Consider the following 20756-nt stretch of genomic DNA (forward strand, 5'->3'; position numbering starts at 1 on the left):
CTCTTGTTTTGCTAATAAAAGACCACCTCTCTAGAAACATCATCCCCAAAAAGAAATGCCTAATAAGATAGATCAGTACAGGAGTGCCACTCCCACTTCATAATTTCTGTTCATATTGTTTACACCTTGACATGCAACAGCTGTTGCACAAGTAGCTATTAGAATTCTGAAATCAACAACGAAATCTACCGTAAGACATCGGCTTCCTGAAGACATTCGTTCATGAGATCAGTCCAAGCTAGCAGCGCTGCTCCAACCGCAGGCTCCACCTTAGGCCTAATTGAAAGGGTCCCAGGATGGTCCTTGGAGAGTCACCAACAGCACGGGCAAGAACGGGAAGAGGGTCAGGAAGGGTCTTGGAGAAGGAAGTGGATCCGCTGTCCAATCGTAAAACCACCTGCCTGTTATTCACCACCGCCACCGTCGATCGTTTTTCAAGAGATATGTCTCCTAGAAGAAACCTTTACAGATAGAGAACTTTCCAGGACATTTTACAAATCAAATAACAATTCTCTTCAATTCTCCAAGAAATCAAATCCCTTCTACATTATTCTCTGGCAAAACTTCTTGCATAAGATTAATAATTTCACCTTTCGCCTCTCAATAAGAAGTTTTTAATGATTTGATTTCCTTAGTACAAGATACAAACAAATAAGATTTGATTGTATTCTCTAACTATCTGATATGAAATGTAACTGATATAAAATTTCCTTAACGTCACTTTAATAGGAACATATACTTTACATGAAGGTTTTTAATGATAGAATTCGAGTTGTAGAAAAAGATATAAAATAGCTAGGTGAGTTACTTTCATTAAATAGATAACTCAATTAATTGATTGAAAATATTCATTAACGTTTTGTTAATATTAGGTGGGGGGGGGGGGGGGACACTGTCCATGGTATTTATGAGTCTGAATTTTTTAAGCATTTCAAGTAATTTTTTGTTTTAATTAATTCTTGAATACTTCACTCACTAGAAGGTATATGAATTCTTGTTACAAAAGTTGAAATTGAATTCTCTTTTACAAGATCTAACTGAGCTTCGAACCCTTGGGAAGTGCAGAAGTGACTGAGATGAACGTGCATGCATAGCTGCTACATATTCAAACCTTTCTTTTTTGGCACAACGCATTCCAGCTTGAACCAGCAATTTTCCTATAAATTCCTTCTACATCTTCTCACTTTGGACATCATTCAAAAAACCATGGGAAGTTTAGGGCCTGCTGCTGTTGTTTCACTGCTTTCTGTTTCTCTCTTTCCATTTCATTACAGGGAACTTCAGATTCCGCCCAGAAAACTTTTCTCAATGTCTTCTACACAATTCTCATCCATCTCACCCCACCTCCGCAGCAATCTTCACTCCTCAAAATCCCTCCTATTCCTCCGTTCTACGATCTTCCATTCGAAATCTTCGATTCAATGAGACCTTCACCCCGAAACCATTCCTTATTCTCATTGCTATGCATGAGTCCCATATCCAAGCTGTCATCGTTTGTGCCAAAAGGATAACATTCAAATGAAGATTCGAAGTGGAGGCCATAACTATGAGGGCTTATCATATGTTGCTATTGTTCCTTTCTTTGTCCTCGACATGTTCAATCTTCGATCCATTGATGTAGATGTAGCAAGCGAGACTGCCTGGGTTCAGACAGGAGCAACTCTTGGTGAAGTTTACTACAGAGTCTCCGAGGAGCAAAATACATGACTTCCGAGCTGGTGTTTGTCCCACTGTTGGCGTCGGTGGTCACCTTAGTGGAGGTGGCTATGGTAATATGATGAGAAAATATGGTCTTTCTGTCGATAACATCGTCGATGCATATTTCATTGATGTTAATGGCAGACTTCATGATAGAAAATCCATGCGTGAAGATATCTTCTGGGCCATTAGAGGAGGTGGGGCAGCAAGCTTTGGTGTCGTTCTTGCGTACAAAAGTAAGTTGGTTCGTGTTCCCGAAAAAGCCTCTGTCTTTCGGGTTGAGAAAACTTTGAGAGAAGATGCAACGGATATTGTAGACCTGTGGCAACATGTTGCGGATAAGCTGCTTGAAGACCTCTTTGTCAGACTTGTCCTGGATGTTGTAAACAGCAGTCGAAACACAGGAGAAAAGACCGTAAGGGCTGCATTCATTTCCCTGTTCCTCGGAGACTGAGAGACTTCTTTCTATCATGAAGGAGACATTTCCTGCACTGGGTTTAGCTCAATCCGATTGCATTGAAACAAGCTGGGTTCAATCTGTCCTATTCTGGACCAACAATCCCATCGAGACAGAAACAGAAATTTTGTTGGATCGAACTCCTTCATCATTGGTTTTCCTGAAGAGGAAATCAGATTATGTGAAGAAACCAATTCCAAAGGCCGGTTTGGAGTGGCTTTGCAAGAGAATATTTGAACTACAGGTGCCACAACTGATATTCAATCCTTACGGTGGAAGGATGGCTGAAATTCGATCGGCAGCAACACCTTTCCCCCACAGAGCTGGAAACCTACGGAAGATTCAATACGTAACGAATTGGAATGAACCTGGCACTGAAGCAGCAGATCATTACATAGGTTTGACGAGGAAGCTCCATGGATACATAGCTCGTTTCGTGTCCAAAAACCCAAGGGAGGCATTTCTCAATTACAGAGACACTGACTTGGGTATCAACCACAATGGAATTTTTATAAATTCCATAATTTTATGGTATTTATTTTATATCAATTTTATTATTTATACACATACAGAATTTTTATAAATTTGATATATCTATTCAATAATTAATTAATTTATTAATTTCTATAAAATTTTCTAATAAGACATGTATCAACCTTTAAACCCCATTTACGTAGATTAAAATTCAAGTGCCGATAAATATATAAGATGATTTTTTTATCAAAGATTATTGGTTAATTAAGGTATTGATGTATTAAAATGTTATAATACATGCTAAACTAATGTTACATATGGGTGGAATTTGCTCTAAAATTCAATGAAGCGAAAGAAAAAGAAATTTTAAACCGCTTACAGAAAGACTGCCTTACCTCTTAATGCTATTTTACGACATGCTCGATCAGTATATAATTCTTTTTCATTCAATCAAAAAGTAAAAATAATATTCTTATAACTTATAAGAAAAAAGAAAATAAGAACAATAATTTCTAATTTAATTTTTTAAGAATAATAATAAAAAAATTGCAGATGCTTCGTAGTTTAGTCTTAATGGCCATAAAAGCAATTAAAAAAAAAATTGATATGCATGTGATGTTGTTGTCATAAATATATGTTTTCTTCATACATGATTTCTCCCATATCCTTTCTCTGCTACTACATCACTTTACTCCTAACATTTATTTTACAGTCCCTCCCCATTCAACAGCATTTCTGCTAACAACACACACTGCCCCCATGTAAAAGCAGCATAAATTCCACACCAAAATTCTCCTCTCCATCAATAGCCTTTAGCCAATGTAGTGACCTTAGCTTCACTAATTGTGCTATTGTCTTTGGTTCCCTACTTTTTCTCTTGAAAAATCTGTTAGAATATCAAATTGAAAAACTTAAAAATTGACTTTAAGGCGTGTATCAATGTCACTGTCTTTAAGATTTTATTCGCCCTTACTTGTAGTATGTAAAAGAATTACCGTCGTATAAATCTTGAATATACAATGTAGCATAGTGATTAACTGCGTTTTGCACTGATGAAATTAATCCACTGAGCACTCATTAGAGTATAACAAGATTATCACATTTCTATAATTATTTTTTTTCTAAAAAATAATATAAAAGAAAACTTGAAAAAAATTTGAAAGAGGAAGGAAAGACTTTTCTGTTTTCTAATGTACATTGTGTTGGTAAAGAGGGTCTTATTTTATAGACTTAGATATCTGTTTCCAACCGACACTGTGTCTATTTCAAATAATCATCCTTATTGGTTTTTTCCAACAAATGTGACTTTTTTTTTATTTTATTTATTTCCAACAAACATAATTTTTTCTTTTATTCTGATATCTTTTATTGGAAAACATAGAACAAAATCATCTCGTTTTGCTCTCCCAAAATAGTCCTCACACACAATGAACCACTATATGATCTTGTAGACGCACATAACGCCGCTAGTTGTTTTATGAACAAAACCATGGATTCCGGTATGCAATCCAATATTCCCCAACAATTTATAATGTCTCCCCACATAGTCTACAACCATTCTCAATATAAAAGCACATGATTTCCATCCTCTAATGAAGTTTAACACCAAGGACATAACCACTCCTCTTCCGGTATTGAGACTCCTCCAGAGATAAGGAAACATTTTGTTGGTGCACTATCCAAGTATGCCAACCACAAGAAGCATTGTACGTTTGATCGTAATTAAATTTCATAATACCTTTAGATTATCATCACACCCATTCCCCCCATCATTATTGAAAAATGTCCTAATTGAGAATTTTCCATTCACATCCCATTTCCAAATCAATTGGTCATTTCAGCTAGGCATGAGAAAAACACTATCTAGACATTGTAATAGCTCTTTCAGCACTTCCTTCTCTCTATCAAGTAGCTCCCTTCGAAAATTAATCTCCCATTTTGCCTCATTGAACATTCCCCCTTTATAATCCTCCTTGACCTTTCCGTCCTTGTGTTTTGCAAGTTGGAGTAGTCTCGATTGAACCTCCTTGAGTGATCTCTCTTCAACCCACACATCATGCCAAAACAATATGTCAATATTCACAAATATATTCATAGTAACCATATAATTTTTTTGGAAGCTATCTCATCTAATAAACTCCAACTGCCTTATTCGGGAGATTTCAGAGTTGGAATATCAAGTTCTACCTTGATATAGGGTTACAAACCGACCCAAAAATCCAAGCCAAATTGATTGAGCGATGTTTGATTCTTCTGGTATTTATCCTTTTTTGACCAAATAATGCAACTAGAAAGGAAGGATGAATGAACACCACGTGAAGAATGTTGTTCTTCTCTTGTTCCAACCCTTGCACTTGGCCAACTGGGCTGCTGTCCGGCCTTCTCTCTCAACCATGTGCATTCATTGACACGAAGACTGAAGAAAATGGGTCAACATGACATATATTATTATATAAATAACATTCAACGAAAGCCGCCCATATGGTGAAGTCAGAGGCAATAAAATATAAAATAAAATATATTCATCGACTATGACGCCTCCATTCCTTGAACGTTTGACGAATTTATTATTTTCGCTCAATATTTATGTAACCATTACTTAATTATGACGCCTCGATTTTAGTATTTCCCTCCTTTTTAGCTCCTTTTTAAAAAATTTTTTTTTTCTTTAATAACAAATTATTTCTAGAAAAGTGAAAATAAGTTTAAAATATAAAAATCAAATATTAAAAATATAAGAATATAATTTTTAAACATAAAAAAATAATTCTTGATATCATTTGACGTATAAGTCGCGTAGAATCTGCAACAATGCCTGCAGATCTCCCACTTCCTTATCTGGATACGCTTACTTTGGTATTAGAGTTATTAATTTTGCGACAGTATTAGCTGGAATTCACTCTATAATGACCTTCTGTTACTCTATAAATACACCATAGAATGGAAACCAACAAGACTACACAAGCCAATTGGGTTGAAGTTGTGTGTACTTTTATAGTTTTCTAGCAGAAAAATGAGGGCGTCAAGGTCTATACTTTTACCATTTCTTTCAATCCTTTTGTTCTCGATTCCATTGGTGACATCAAATTCAGCGCTTGATGATTTTCTCCGATGTCTTCCCAAACATTATTCCAATCCTTCTAAACCCATCGCTGATGCCATATACACTCCCACCAATCCTTCCTTTCAATCTGTTTACGAGCTGCATGCGTATAACCTTAGAGTTTTAACACAGGCAAATGCAACCTTGAAACCTATGGCGATTATAGCTGCTCTGCATGAATCTCATGCTCAAGCAACTATCTTTTGTGCAAAACATTTCGGTTTGCAGATAAGACTTCGAAGCGGTGGACATGATTATGAGGGCCTTTCATTCTCGTCCTCTGTCCCATTTGTCATCCTTGATCTGTCTAATCTTCGATCTATACAGATTGATATGGCTAGTGAGACTGCATGGGTTCAGACAGGGGCAACCACTGGAGAACTCTATTATCGGATTGCAGAGAAAAGCAATGTCCATGCTTTCCCAGCTGGAGTCTGCACCACTCTAGGCGTAGGCGGTCATTTTACTGGAGGTGGCTACGGGCCTATGATAAGAAAATTTGGGCTTTCTATAGATAATGTCGTTGACGCACAATTAATTGATGTCAATGGTAGAATCCTTGACAGAAAGTCCATGGGAGAGGATGTCTTTTGGGCTATCAGAGGGGGCGGTGGAACCAGCTTCGGAGTCATTCTCTCATGGAAGATCAAGCTGGTTCGAGTCCCTGCTAAAGTAACTGTTTTCGAACTGAAAAAGACTTTGGAACAAGGTGCAACAGATCTTGTTTATAAGTGGCTACAAGTTGCCTATAAACTCGATGAAGACCTTTTTATCCGTATCACCCCCGTCGCCATCACTGGAAATGGCAAGGGCAACAAGACGGTACAAGTCTCTTTCATTGGCCATTTTCTTGGACAAACCGACAGGCTTCTGCAACTGGTGCAAGCGAGCTTTCCCGAATTGGGCTTGCAACGAAATGACTGTATAGAAATGAGTTGGATTGAATCCACCCTTTACTGGGCTGGCTTCCCCAACGGGACATCCATTGACATTTTGCTCAATAGAGTGCCACAGAGCAAAGTCTTCTTCAAAACCAAGTCTGACTACATTAAAAACGTGATTCCAAAGGCAGGTTTGGAAACCTTGTGGAAGATGATGATGCGAATAGAGAGCATATGGATCCAAATGAACCCTTATGGTGGAAGAATGGCTGAGATTCCCGAGTCTGAAACGGCATTCGCACACAGAGGTGGAAACCTTTACAAAGTTCAGTACACCGTACACTGGTCGGAAGAGAGCAGTGAAGCCACCAAAAAGTACGTTGAATGGATAAGAAAATTGTACACTGCCATGGCTCCCTACGTCTCTAGTAGACCAAGGGAGGCATTTCTCAACTACAGGGATCTCGACATCGGCAGCAATGGCAGCAACAGCTCGGATTTTGCAGTTGCAAAAGTTTATGGGGCCAAGTATTTCAAAACTAATTTCCTGAGATTGGCACGCGTTAAGGCCATGGTGGATCCCGATAATTTCTTCAAAAACGAACAAAGTATTCCGCCATTTCCATCTATTTAGAGCTTAAGATTCTATTTAGAACAACTCACAAAACTCACCTTTAACCATACATGCAACTAGTATGGCTAATCCATGCCTTTGGGTTTTAAGTTGTAAATGGTTATTTCGTAAAATAATCATTCAATGAACTAAATTTGATTATTTAATTTAATTTAATGGCATATATTTTTTACTCAAAAAAATTATATTCGAATCTTCTTTCAACAAATCAAAGTAAGAGTCTAATATTTAATAATCATCTTAAAAAATTAAGATAATAGTTTTAAAATATTTTTGCGCATATATTTTATACAATCATTGACTATAAATATGATAATTTACTAGACATTAGCAAAATTATTTTTAAAATAATAACTTTGAAAAATATTATTTAATACATATCTAACATGACTTTTTATATTAGCCTGCTCTTGGTATCGATCAAGGCTAGATGCAACCTTGCAGTACCGTCCAACGAAAGTATTATAGAAACAATTAAACCATATCTCCTTATGGATTACTCCCCCATTAATGTACTGCAGAAATATTTTATTGTGAGGCAATTATTTGTCAAAGTCAAATTCATCTGTGAAGCAGCCTAATAATATGTGTCAAGTCATAAAATGACAGCTAAATTTTAAATATATATTTGATTAAAAGCAAAAGCGTCATATAGTCTTCACAAAAATTTGGAACCCCTTACACCACATTTATATATATATATATATATATATATATTTATGGGAGTACTTTTTTTTTTTTTTGCAATCAATTGAACTTCTAATCTTTTATTTAAAATTAATCGAGCCCTTATTTAGACCAAATTTTAATATCAACCGTTAATTAACTTCTTCTGCATGCTAGTTAGAATATAATTACCATTCCAAAATATCATTTCAAATATATGTTGCCGACCTAGCATTTTTTGGACTTGTGCCAAAAAAAGGAGATTGTCATTTATTGGGCATGTGTAGAATTAAATAAAAATACCAAGTATTTTATTTTGATACGGCACGCACTGGATTGCAAGGGGGACTATTACTCGCTTGTAGAGGAAGATAAGGTATACAACTTGGATTCGAGTAGAACGTTTGAATTTTAACCATTTGGAGTTTCTGCATGAACTTACAATTTATTAACAAATTAATATTTTAATTATGCAAATTAATAACAAGTTAAAATATTTGGATTAAAGTATTTAATTCAATGGTGGTCTGCTGCTAAGACCTTGACCTTGGCCCCTCGGTCTAGGTTTTAGGAGAAAACTGTTTTTGGTTCAGCTGGCCCTGAGTCTTCTGGTGGTCTGGCATCTCGACATGATCTTGATTGCTAGGTAGTGCTATGTGCTGCGGCCGATCAAACGACTAGTTAAGTTCAGGAATGTTTTGACGCTGCTTGATTGTAATCCAGGGCACTTTTTTGGTTTGAATTTGTAAAGACAATTCATTGCTTACCTCCCATTAAGTGAAAGTCAACAATAAATATTTTAACTTGTAAACTTGTTAACATGTTACATCCGGCGTAGCAATTTAGTTTACTAGAAAAGTCAAATCCAACAGAGTCCTAGTCAGGGTTCAGCTTGAGTACTTATCTTAATACTCTTTAACTCTCAATAAGTACATATGCATTGATCAAAGGAAAACAAGAGAGAATTTAATCACCAACAGAAACATGAAAGCTTCAAACTTGATGCTATTGATCAGAATTGTTTACCTCCTCTTTTTCTCAATTCCGATGGTAAAACCAGATTCTGCTCTGGATAATTTTCTGCGATGCCTTCCTAAACATTCCAATGCTTCTAAACCAATAACTGATGCCATATACACTCCCAATAATTCCTCCTTTCAATCTGTTTTGGAGTCAAATGCAAATAACCTTAGATTCTTAACTCCTCTAACTCCGAAACCAGGGGCCATTATAGCAGCCTTAGATGAGTCTCATATCCAAGCAACCATTATTTGCGCAAAGCATTATGGCTTTCAAATAAGAACTCGGAGTGGTGGTCATGATCACGAGGGTCTTTCATATGTGTCTTATGTTCCATTCATTGTACTTGATCTGTTTAATCTTCGGTCTATCCAGATTGATTTGGAAAGTGAGACGGCATGGGTTCAAGCTGGGGCGACTATTGGGGAACTTTATTATCGGATTGCAGAGAGAAGTAAAGTCCATGGCTTCCCAGCTGGAGTTTGTCCCACTGTGGGCATTGGTGGGCATGTCGGCGGAGGTGGCTACGGGCCCTTGATGAGGAAATATGGCCTCACTGTGGACAACGTCATTGATGCACAAATGATTGATGTCAATGGTACGATACTAAACAGAGAGTCCATGGGAGAAGATGTATTTTGGGCTATCAATGGAGGTGGTGGAGCTAGTTTTGGGGTAATCCTCTCATGGAAAATCAAACTGGTTCGCGTTCCGGCGAAAGTCACTGTTTTCCAGGTGCAAAGGACTTTGGAACAAGGGGCAACAGATATTGTTTATCACTGGCAGCAAGTTGCCCATAAACTACACCGAGATCTTTTTATCAGAGCCACGCCTGTTGGGGTAACTGGAACCGGTGGCAACAAGACGGTCCAGGTTGCTTTCGTAGGTCAGTTTCTTGGACGAACCGAAAGGCTTCTCGAACTGATGAATGCGAGCTTTCCTGATCTAGGTTTGAAGCAAGACAATTGCTTAGAAATGAGTTGGATTCAGTCTACCCTTTTTTGGGCTGGTTACCGAAATGGAACATCCCTTGATGTTTTGCTCAATAGAACACAGAACAAATTCTTCTATAAAGTCAAGTCAGATTACGTCAAAGACGTGATTCCTATGACTGGATTAGAAACCTTATGGAAATGGTTGATGGAAATTACTGATAGTAATTTCATTGAAATGAGTCCCTATGGTGGTAGAATGGCTGAGATATCAGCATCCGAAACGCCATTTCCACATAGAGCTGGAAACCTTTACAAAATTGAGTATGGAGTATACTGGACGAATGGTAGCATGGAGGCCACAAAACAGTACATCAACTGGTCAAGAAATGTACATGCTGCAATGGCTCCGTACGTCTCCAACAACCCAAGGGAGGCATTCCTCAACTACAGAGACCTTGACCTCGGCAGCAATGGCAGCAACTATACAGATTTTGAGGTTGCGGAAGTTTATGGAGTTAAGTACTTCAAGGGCAATTTCCTGAGATTGGCACAAGTGAAGGCCATGATTGACCCAGATAATTTCTTCAAAAATGAACAAAGTATTCCACCATTTCCACATCAAAACTCCCATTAGGAGGACGTTGAGCCTTGTTTTTATCTATTTTATTTCGTCCTACTAGAAAGCCTTTCTGGTTTATATATTATATATTATGTAACATATTCAATTTAAAACTTGGTCAAATTAATTTAAGTTTCTTAAGTAAGTTGCCAAGCTTCATGTATAAATAGCTACTAAACATAGAAAAATATTGTCCTTTATTTGGATAAGTGACAAATTTTATTTATCCAAGCAAACAGGGAAATCAAAGACCTGCTACAAAAAATCGTGTACATCATCGACTAACAACTATACAACCGAATGTAATCAATCAAATTAAAGTAATCTAAAAACATTTTTTTAAAAAAAAAAATCAGCAGGTCTCCAGCTCTGACAGAGAGAGGCATGCTTGACCTTTGCCACTTGAGAATAGTTTTATAGTCTGTAATCAATCAAATTAAAGTAATCTACAACATTTAAAAAAAAAATCAGCAAGTCTCCAGCTCTGACAGAGAGAGGCATGCTTGACCTCTGATGCTTACTAATCAGCCAATGTGCCTTGAATGGAGACAATGGAAGAGACTCATAAATTTATAGCACTGAAGAAAAATTCTTTTAAAGGCATGAAGAAAAGAATGATAAGAGAAGAACAAATTTTGGATGTTTGCTTTGGCCTTAGGTTATCCAAATATCAAGGAAAAGTAATACAGCATGTCTCATGAAATAGGAGTTCAAAGGAATACATCAATGCCTATGCTGCAAAAAATGCATCCAAAATATTATTAATTACTCGGATTTTGTTAATTAGTGTTCTAATTAATTAAGAACAATTATTAAAATGTTATTTTTTACATTTTATAACAAAAAATATTATTTTAAAAATATTTTTATTTCAAATGCAATCATTGATAAATAAATAGATTGATAATTGAAATACACTTAATGAAAATACAAGAAATCCTTAGGAGTGACTATGCCTCCACATCTAATTCTATTTTTCCTTTATTAGATTCTCAGGGCAGCTCATGGAAAGCGACGACCTTTTTTTTTTATGATATAAAGTAAAAAAGAATTTTACTTAAAGTCGAACCTAATTGTACTGTTCGTTCTTGTTTTTATTTGTCTACAACTTGCATGAGAGTTTAATTATTTGTCCGAACTGTGAAAGGCCTTACAACTCTAAAAGGTGCAATTTCAATAGTAATTAACTTGGTCCAAGACTCGTTCATATAAACCATATTCCTTCGTACAAATATATATCTCAAATAAATTTTTTCAAATGATTAGTGTATTGGTGTTGGTAGATTGCTCAAGAAAGCCTCTATTTGATCATTTATTTATTGTTAAATGTAAGTTCCTTTTTATAAATGCAAATAAATTGATGTATAAATGATAATTCATAAACCTTTTATTTGTATTTTATATTCTTTTATATAATTATGCGAATTATTATAAGAAACATTTCAAGTAGACCTATCCATGAGTTAGGTGGCTCACCAACTTGCGAGTTTGGCTTGAATTGGACCCCTGATATTATTATTTTATGAAATAAAAAATCTTTGGGCCATACCCTATACAACAATAAGAGACACTTTTGATATTCTTGAAAGGAAAACCAAAAGGCCCCCAGCTAACACTAGCCAATTGGCCTAATGGTGTCTGTGGATTACCATCGGAGATTGAACACTTAAAAAATTTGCGTTGATATTTGAAGGTTTCCATTCATAGGATTTTGAACTTTCAGATTTTGACAATTAGGATTTGAAGGTATAACAATATTTTTACTACTAATTAATTAGATTTTCTAAGTTAAACAAACCTAATGTTTGATTTTACTATTGAAAAGAATTTTAAATTCCATGGCAATATGTTCTTGTTGATTGCATGATTTCCCAACAATCATTACTTGACAACCTTTTAATATCAGGAGCAACAATGGAACGATGACTAACCAAGGGGCCTTTTCTCATTTTTCCCAACACCCTTAACCACATCAGCAAACGTTTTGCGCTGATGATAGGCCTCAAACCTAGAGCCATTTTGAAAACAATCAGAAGACCTGAAATTCTGAGTAAGTGCAGTCTTATGAAATTCGAGGAAAGAGTATAAATAGTTATTCACCCCATGTTGAGCATTCTAAAGAAAGTCACAAGACTTTTGAAGCAGAAATCTAGTGCTTTCTTATGGAAAGGCAAAGATACAAAAGCTACAAGAACCAAAGTTAATTAGCTGGGACTAAGGTTTCCATCCAAAGAATGAAGGGGGTTTAGCGTTTAGGCATCAAGAAGATCTCTCTTTGGAATAAAGCCTGTATGATGAAAACCGTTTGGGCTATTCTTATTCAATGAGGGTCACGATGTGTTGCTTGCATCAAATCCTATATATGCACTAGCAGGCAGAAGTCTGTGATCTATTCCTCTGTCTGGTGATTGCTCATGGGTGTGGAAGAAAATCTTGAAACTAAGAAACTATATCAAAACCTATGCGCAAAACATAGTAGATGATGAAAAACCCACAGATTTTTGGTTTGATTACTGCCAACCTAAAGGGCCTTTGTTGCTTATGCACTATAATTTCATGATTCTCTTCCTTTTCGAGTAAAAGAGGTAACTACACCCAAGTATTTAACTCATTGATTGGTATATAATCTCTTATCTAAAGAATACAGTTTAAATCCCCCTTCTCCAATTAAAAAAAATGGGATAACTGTAGTTAATGTTGCACTCTTCCTTTTCAAGCAAAAAGGAACGATTGTCATTAATGCTGCAGGTTTGGTTTGGCCTCTGGCTAGATGATTTAGTAGAGACTCAATGCTCCTTATATGATGTTATTATTCTTAATCCGAGACGGAAAGATGAAGCCATCTGGACTTAGTTTAGCAATGGAATGGGAAGTTTACAGTCTCTAGTACTTGGAATATCATTAGACATAGAAAACCATCTTCTCTTGAGCCTTATAGAGAAGAAACGCTGTTTACCTGTTACTTAAAGAAGAATACTATCGTTCGGGAGATTTTAATAATTTAGATAGATAACATGATTTTGAGGTCGAGACAGGAAAGGGGGCATGAGATCAGAGTAGGGGAGATCAGAGTAGGGGAGATCAGAGTAGGGGATCTGCATTCCTAGCTCCATCTTTATACAGGTACAAATTAAATTCAAATTATACTTAAATGACTCTTATTACCAAATTAATATATAATTAATTACATTCAATAAAAGAAACAAATTAGCAAATCAACATATTAGTATATAGTTAAAAATTGGTCAAAATATCCAACAAGTCCTGTACCCATATATTTTGTTCAATTTAATTTTTATATTCAAAATCAAAGTAATTTAGTTTCTTGATTTTAAAAATTACTTCAATTTAATCCTACTTTTAAAAGAATGATGTCAGTACTGACATCAACGTTGATGTGGCATATTTTGTTGGTGTGGCACCAACTTGATGACGTGGCAATGCCACGTGACCCTAATATGCTGATGTGTCAGTGCCGCGTGACAGATAAAGAAATTTTTAGAAAAAAATTTTTATGTCATGTTATAGAGATCAAATTATATAAAAAAATATAATACATGGACTAAATTAAACAAAATTGAGATATTGAGGGACTAAATTGAAAAAAAATTAAAAAATACAAATCTTTAAGTAGATGATAGATATACTTATTAATAAGTTAAATATTTAAGTGTAAAAGATTTATGGAGTTATAAATATATATAAATATTTTCTTACTTGATTATTTTATTGTTGAATATATATATCTCTTAATTTATCCTCTTTACAAAAATTAAGTTTAAATTCTCCTTCAATAAAAAAATTTTGAAAAAAATTTCATACCTAAAGTTTAATTTAAATAAATAACTTGCATTATGTTAGAATAAAATAACATAAAAAACTAAATAATTGTTGCTTTTATTATAATAGTACAAAATTTTGAAATTTATTTGACTTAATTTTTAACATGAATTGAACTCAAATTAACAAAATAGGTTGATTTAGTTTTTTCTTTAAAAAAAACAAAGAAGAAAGATATAGAATTAGCGATGATTATAAAAATAATTCTTCATTTTAACTTACTTAATTTGGGTTTTACAAACCTCTTATTATAATCATAAAATATGTGTTACTCCACCCCATTAATTTTTTATTTATTTTTTATATTTTTATTTTGTTTAATATTTTAGGTTATATTCTTTAAGTTGAAATTTCTTAGATTAACGATTGCATTTATGGTTGATAGGGTTAATATAATTGTAAAGATTTATAGAATTTTATATTGTATTTATAAATTTTTTGTAGATCTAAATTAATAATTTAAATTTAAATTTAACAAAATTTGATTGTTTGAACTTAAATAAAATTGTTTTATAAGAACCTTTGAGTAAATTTAAATAAAAGTAAATTGGGTAAGGGTTAAATAATTCCAAAAGAATGAATATTTGTAAATTGTGAAAGTTGTAACTAAATCAACCTATTTTGCTTACATGAGTTTAGTTCAAGTTAAAAACTAAAATATTGCTTATATGAGTTTAGTTCAAGTTAAAAACTAAGTCAAATAAATTTTAAATTTTTATACTATTATAAATAGAATAAAAAAATTTATTTAGTCCTTTTACATTATTTTATTCTAACAAAATGCAAGTTGTTCATCAAAATTTATCTTTAGGTATGAAATTTTTTCAAATTTCTTTGTATACAAGGAGAATTCAAACTTAATTTTTACAAAGAAGATAAATTAGAACACATATTTTATAATCAAATAATTAAGTAAGAAAATATTTACATATTTTTTAACACGATAAATCTTTTACACTTAAATATTTAGCTTATTAACAAATATATCTATCATCTACTAAAAGATTTATATTTTTTAATTATTTTTTTAATTTTGTCCCTCAACATCTCAATTTTGTTTAATTTATTTCATGTACTATATATTTTTGTTTAATTTAATCTATATAACATGGCATGAAAAAACTTTTTTATTTGCCATGTGGCACTGACACGCTAGCATATCAATGCCATGTCATCATATTAGGGTCACATGGCACTGTCATGTCATCATGTGAGTATCACGGTATCAAAATATGTCATATTAATACCGACGTCAGCACTGACGTCATCCTTTTAACGGTAAAATTAGATGTCGTTAGTAAGAAAGATTAAATTGAGGTAATTTCAAAATTAAGAGACTAAATGATTTCGATTTTTAGTACAAAAATTAAATTGAATAAAATACATAGATATAGAGACTTGGTGGGTATTTTAACCATTAAAAATTTTAAGTTAAAGTTAGATCATAAATTATAGGCAATATGTAAGTCAAATAAAAAAACTAAAGAATTTACAAAGTCAAAAGAAATTAAAGAATTTACGAAAAGTCTAAAAATGATATATTCAATTTTGAGCACCTCCAAAACGAAAATGAACTTTGTTTTGAAATATTCTTGGTCTTCATACTAAAGCTTTCAGACTTGATCTGGAATTGATCCAAACGACCCTCCCTTCTCTATATAAACACAAATATTGAACCAACAGAAGTGCACAAACCCATTAAAGATCTCTCGAGTCTTTGTGAAAAAATGAAAGCTTCAAGCTCTATACTATCCATCGTTTCAATCCTTTTGTTATCAATTTCATTGGTAACATCACAATCAGCTCTGGATAATTTCCTGCAATGCCTTCCTCAACATTCCAACCCTTCTAACCCAATCTCTGATGCCATATACACTCCCAACAATGCCTCCTTTCAATCTATTTACGAGTTACGTGCAAATAACCTTAGAATCTTATCTTCTGTAACCTCCGAACCAGTGGCCATTATCACAGCCCTGCATGAATCCCATGCTCAAGCCACTGTCATTTGCGCCAAGCGCCATGGCTTCCAAGTAAGAATCCGAAGCGGGGGCCATGATTATGAGGGCCTATCCTATACATCAGACGTCCCATTCGTTATTCTTGATATGTTTAATCTTAGGTCTATCCAGATTGATATGGCAAGCGAGACCGCATGGGTTCAGGCAGGGGCGACCACAGGCGAACTGTATTACCGGATAGCAGAGAAAAGTAAAGTCCATGGCTTCCCATCTGGAGTTTGCACTACTCTTGGCATTGGTGGACACTTCAGTGGAGGTGGCTACGGCCCCCTGATGAGAAAATACGGCCTTTCTATCGATAACGTCATTGACGCACAATTGATCGATGCCAATGGTCGAATCCTTGACAGAAAGTCCATGGGAGAAGATGTATTTTGGGCAATCCGAGGAGGTGGAGGAACTAGCTTTGGAATCATCCTCTCATGGACGATCAAGCTGGTTCGTGTTCCTGCTAAGGTGACTGTTTTCAACGTGCAGAGGACTTTGGATCAAGGTGCAACAGATCTTTCTTATCGTTGGCAACAAGTTGCCCCTAACCTGCCTAAAGATCTCTTCCTCAGACTTCAGCCTGAGCCTATAACTGGAACTGGCAGTGGCAACAAAACCATACGAGTTTCATTCATCGCCCATTTTCTTGGACAAGCTGATAGACTTATCCAACTGATGAACGCCAACTTCCCTGAATTGGGTTTGCAGCGAAGTGACTGCATCGAAATGAGTTGGGTCGAATCCACCCTCTTCTGGGCCGGCTTCCCCAATGGAACTTCCATTGACGTCTTGCTCAATAGAGTGCAAGAGGACAGAGTCTTCTACAAGACTAAGTCCGATTACTACAAACAAGTGATTCCCAAGGAAGGCTTGGAAAGCTTGTGGGAAATCTTGATGGACATAGAGGACATATTTATCCAACTGAATCCTTATGGTGGAAGAATGGAAGAGATCTCAGAGTCGGAGACAGCATTTGCACATAGAGCTGGAAACCTTTACAAAGTACAATATACCGTGCTGTGGTCGGAGTCTGACGGAGGCATCAGCGCTGCAGAGCGGTACATTGAACTGTCAAGAAGATTGTACAGTGCAATGACTCCATACGCATCCAGCAACCCAAGGGAGGCATTCATCAACTACAGAGATCTTGACATTGGCAGCAACGAAAGCAACAACACAGATTTTGCAATTGCCAGCGTTTATGGAGCTAAGTATTTCAAGAACAACTTCCTGAGATTGGCACGTGTGAAGGCCATGATAGACCCTGAAAATTTCTTCAAAAATGAACAAAGCATTCCGCCATTGCCATCTCACAAGTTCTAATGAGGAGGATAACCTGTGCTGCCCTTGTCAAACGTCACCGCTCCCAACCGTTATATTTTCTACGACCCTACAATAAAAGAAAATAAAAGCTTGTCTAAAATATCTTCTGAATTTTTATTTCTTAAAGGCAAGACTTGATTTCTTGCCATTTATTTGTAATTATTGCTCGAAAATTAACACCATATTGCTCCATATCTGTAATAAAGAATAATTTGATATTTGTGTAATTCAACAAGAAGATATTTCTATGTAAGGAAGAATACGTGATTTGATCATCTATTATTTTTTTTGTTCTCAGTCAAAATAAGATAATTTTATTGATATAAAAAATGATACAATTGTTCAGATCTCGATGTAATTAAGATAAGTAAACAAATAAAAATTAGAGCCTCACTGGAAACATAAAAAATCAAGACAAATAAATAGCTCTTAATTATTTAGAACTGTCATTTTCTATTGTAATAAAAAAACTGATTCGGTCATCTATTATTTCTTTTAGTCAAAATAAAATAATTTTATTAATATCAAAAAATTGACGTAATTGCTTATATCTCACTATAATTGAGATAAATAAACAATTAAAAATCACATATTCATTGAAATATAAACTATCAAAACAAATAAATAACTCTTATTCCATGCTGTCACTAAACGTAAAACCTTTTGTTATAATAAAATATATATGATTCGACCATCTGTTTTCATTTAGTCAAAACAAGATAATTTTAATATTTAATATAAAAAATTGATACAATTGTTCGCTTCTCAATGTAATTAAGATAACTAAACAATTAAAAATTAGAGATTCACTCGAAATATAAAAATTCAAGACAAATATATATATAGCTCGTATTTCGCACTTCCATTTTCTTGTAATAAAGAATATATGATTCCATCATCTATTATGTCTTTAGGTCAAAATAAGAAAATTAATAAAAAACTCAATACAATTGCTGATACCTCCATATAATTGAAATAAATAAATAGTTAAAAAAACGTTTTCATGTAACTAAATTTGACTAAAACTAATTTAAAAAGCTTGATATATATATTTATATATTTATGGCCTTTGGTCCTACAAAAACAAAGATAAGATTGGCGGCTAGCCTGTTGGGCAAGTCAAGTCTAGCGGTGAACCACGTAGCCAATTCATAGTTTATCCCATTTCTCTCTCATTTTCTCTTCGTCCAAAAAGAATGACCACAACAGAATTATCCAATTCCAAACTTAAAATTAATTTCTTTTATAATACATATGAAAAATATTAGCCCTAGCTATTTCTTGCTTGAATTTCCTGTTCGAGAAGCATTGACAATACCCAAAGTCAAAAGTCCAGGTTTCTTATGGATTGAAAACGTGTACCATCAAACATACTAGAAAGATGAAATTGTCTAATTCACAAGCTAGCCAACGAGAAGATTGAATTTGAACGCATATATATGTTCCTGTATCGATCAAAAAAGCCCTGGATGTACGCTGTTGACAATATAAGGGTTGCAATGTATTTTTCTTCACAGGCATTGAAATTTGAATAGAGACATTAAAAGAGAGATTGTTTCCAATGAACAGGACCCTGGATATTTTACAACGTAGCATACAGCACATCTTTACGTAACACCTCTGATTAGACTAAATCGTCTGTTAGAGAATTTGTCTCTCTAAATATGTGAACGAAGGGAAAAACTTCTATTGTTTCTCTTACATTTCTCAATGCAATTTGCAATGTGAATCATTCGCTAGGATTGTGTTTTTTCGACTCACTTTCAATAATGAAAGTGTGAGGAAACCCAAGAAGTGGAGTAAAATAATAGAAGTCCTTCCAAAATGATCATAAATTCCGCCTAATCAGAATCGTCCGCACCAATGAATTTGGAGAAAACCTCTACCACGTTACCTGTGTGAGAGGGAAGAAGAAGAAAGAAGGTTAGCAATACTAACAAGTTTGCTTTAGATTAACTGCATGTACAATTGAAACATCTGATTGCAAATTGGCTTGGGCTCAAGTTCATCAGCTTTCGTAAATTTTCAACTGAAGATGACAAAGTCAAAATTGTGAGCTTGAAGCTAGCCTTGCCTTCAAGACCAAAGGAAAATAAAACAGAGGGCGGGGCGGCTTGCCTTACGTTGAGATGCTAGGATAAATAGTGACCTTTGAGATCATATATCGTAATTTCATATACCATTTATAATTAAAGCACCCATTTGAAAAGAAAAATCTAATTAGAAGATCAACTCACTTAATTACGTAACTAATTAATGGGGCTCAAGCTAGAATTATCGCAATTAATTAGTAATCTTTAGTTGCTTTGATTTTAGTCTACACAAGAAACATTATAATATTACATTAACAATTTGAAAATATTAATTCCATTCCATCAATGCATCCAGATGGAACCCTTTGACGAAACTTAAACATGTATAAAATAAGGTTTAAAAACTTACGAAAGTTATTTCTACAAACCAGTTTCCTCAAATTTCCTTTTCAATAATAATAACACTTGAAAATTTCAAATTCATTTCTGCTATTTTCATTTTTTTTTCTTTTTTCTTTCCCTGGCTCATCTTTGTCATTGTCATGTAGGGCTAATTTTCTCCAGGTTAATTTGGCCTAATTTGCCTTAATATAGTTCCCCGTTTGATCATTGCCCAATAATTTGAACCTTAAATTAAGTATGATGAAAACGTTCTTGAATAAAATGGAATGTGAACGTGTTTGGTGGAGGAGAATATAGAGAGGCTTAAGAAAAGGATTGGGGAAATAGATGAGATAGGAAACACTATAGAGCTAGAGGAGAGGGAGATGGAACGAAGAAAGTGATTAATAGGAGAGTTCGTGGACATCTCAGAGGAATAAAGAATCAATGTGGAGACAAAAATCTTAGGAGAGGTGGGTGAAAGAGTGAGATAGGAATGTGAGACATTTTCACAGTAAGGCCAGGGTAAGAAATCAGAGGCATAATATTTTGATGTGAATTTGTTTACTGTTAACTGCGGTAAGATTATTAAGCTCTGTAACAAGCCACTTCCAGGACTAGGATAAGATTTGTATGTTTGATGTGAATGTAGGTGTTACCAACTAGTTGTAATGCTTGAGTAT

At 34.6% G+C, this 20756-nt stretch overlaps 1 protein-coding gene and 3 pseudogenes across 1 annotated transcript; all 4 read left to right on the forward strand.

Moving 5' to 3' along the window:
• Nucleotides 1–296: 296 nt before the first annotated feature.
• Nucleotides 297–3405, forward strand: LOC110427311 (berberine bridge enzyme-like 8 pseudogene; annotated as a pseudogene).
• Nucleotides 3406–5607: 2202 nt separating this feature from the next.
• LOC110427184 (berberine bridge enzyme-like 4 pseudogene) lies at nucleotides 5608–7398 on the forward strand (annotated as a pseudogene).
• Nucleotides 7399–8869: 1471 nt separating this feature from the next.
• LOC110427166 (berberine bridge enzyme-like 7 pseudogene) lies at nucleotides 8870–10641 on the forward strand (annotated as a pseudogene).
• A 5366-nt stretch (nucleotides 10642–16007) lies between these two features.
• LOC110427268 (berberine bridge enzyme-like 17) lies at nucleotides 16008–17934 on the forward strand. The gene has a single exon (XM_021442754.2). The coding sequence runs from the start codon at nucleotides 16055–16057 to the stop codon at nucleotides 17657–17659; it is 1605 nt and encodes a 534-aa protein (XP_021298429.1). The 5' UTR covers nucleotides 16008–16054; the 3' UTR covers nucleotides 17660–17934.
• The last annotated feature ends 2822 nt before the right edge of the window (nucleotides 17935–20756 follow it).

This window comes from Theobroma umbraticum, unplaced genomic scaffold (assembly GCF_002168275.2).
Source record: "Theobroma umbraticum cultivar Fairchild unplaced genomic scaffold, ASM216827v3 scaffold_228.0, whole genome shotgun sequence".
Classification (NCBI taxonomy): domain Eukaryota; kingdom Viridiplantae; phylum Streptophyta; class Magnoliopsida; order Malvales; family Malvaceae; genus Theobroma; species Theobroma umbraticum.

Bases quoted from the DNA above. Each gene is read 5' to 3' on its own strand.
- LOC110427268 (XM_021442754.2), top strand. From the start codon at position 16,055: ATGAAAGCTTCAAGCTCTATACTATCCATCGTTTCAATCCTTTTGTTA.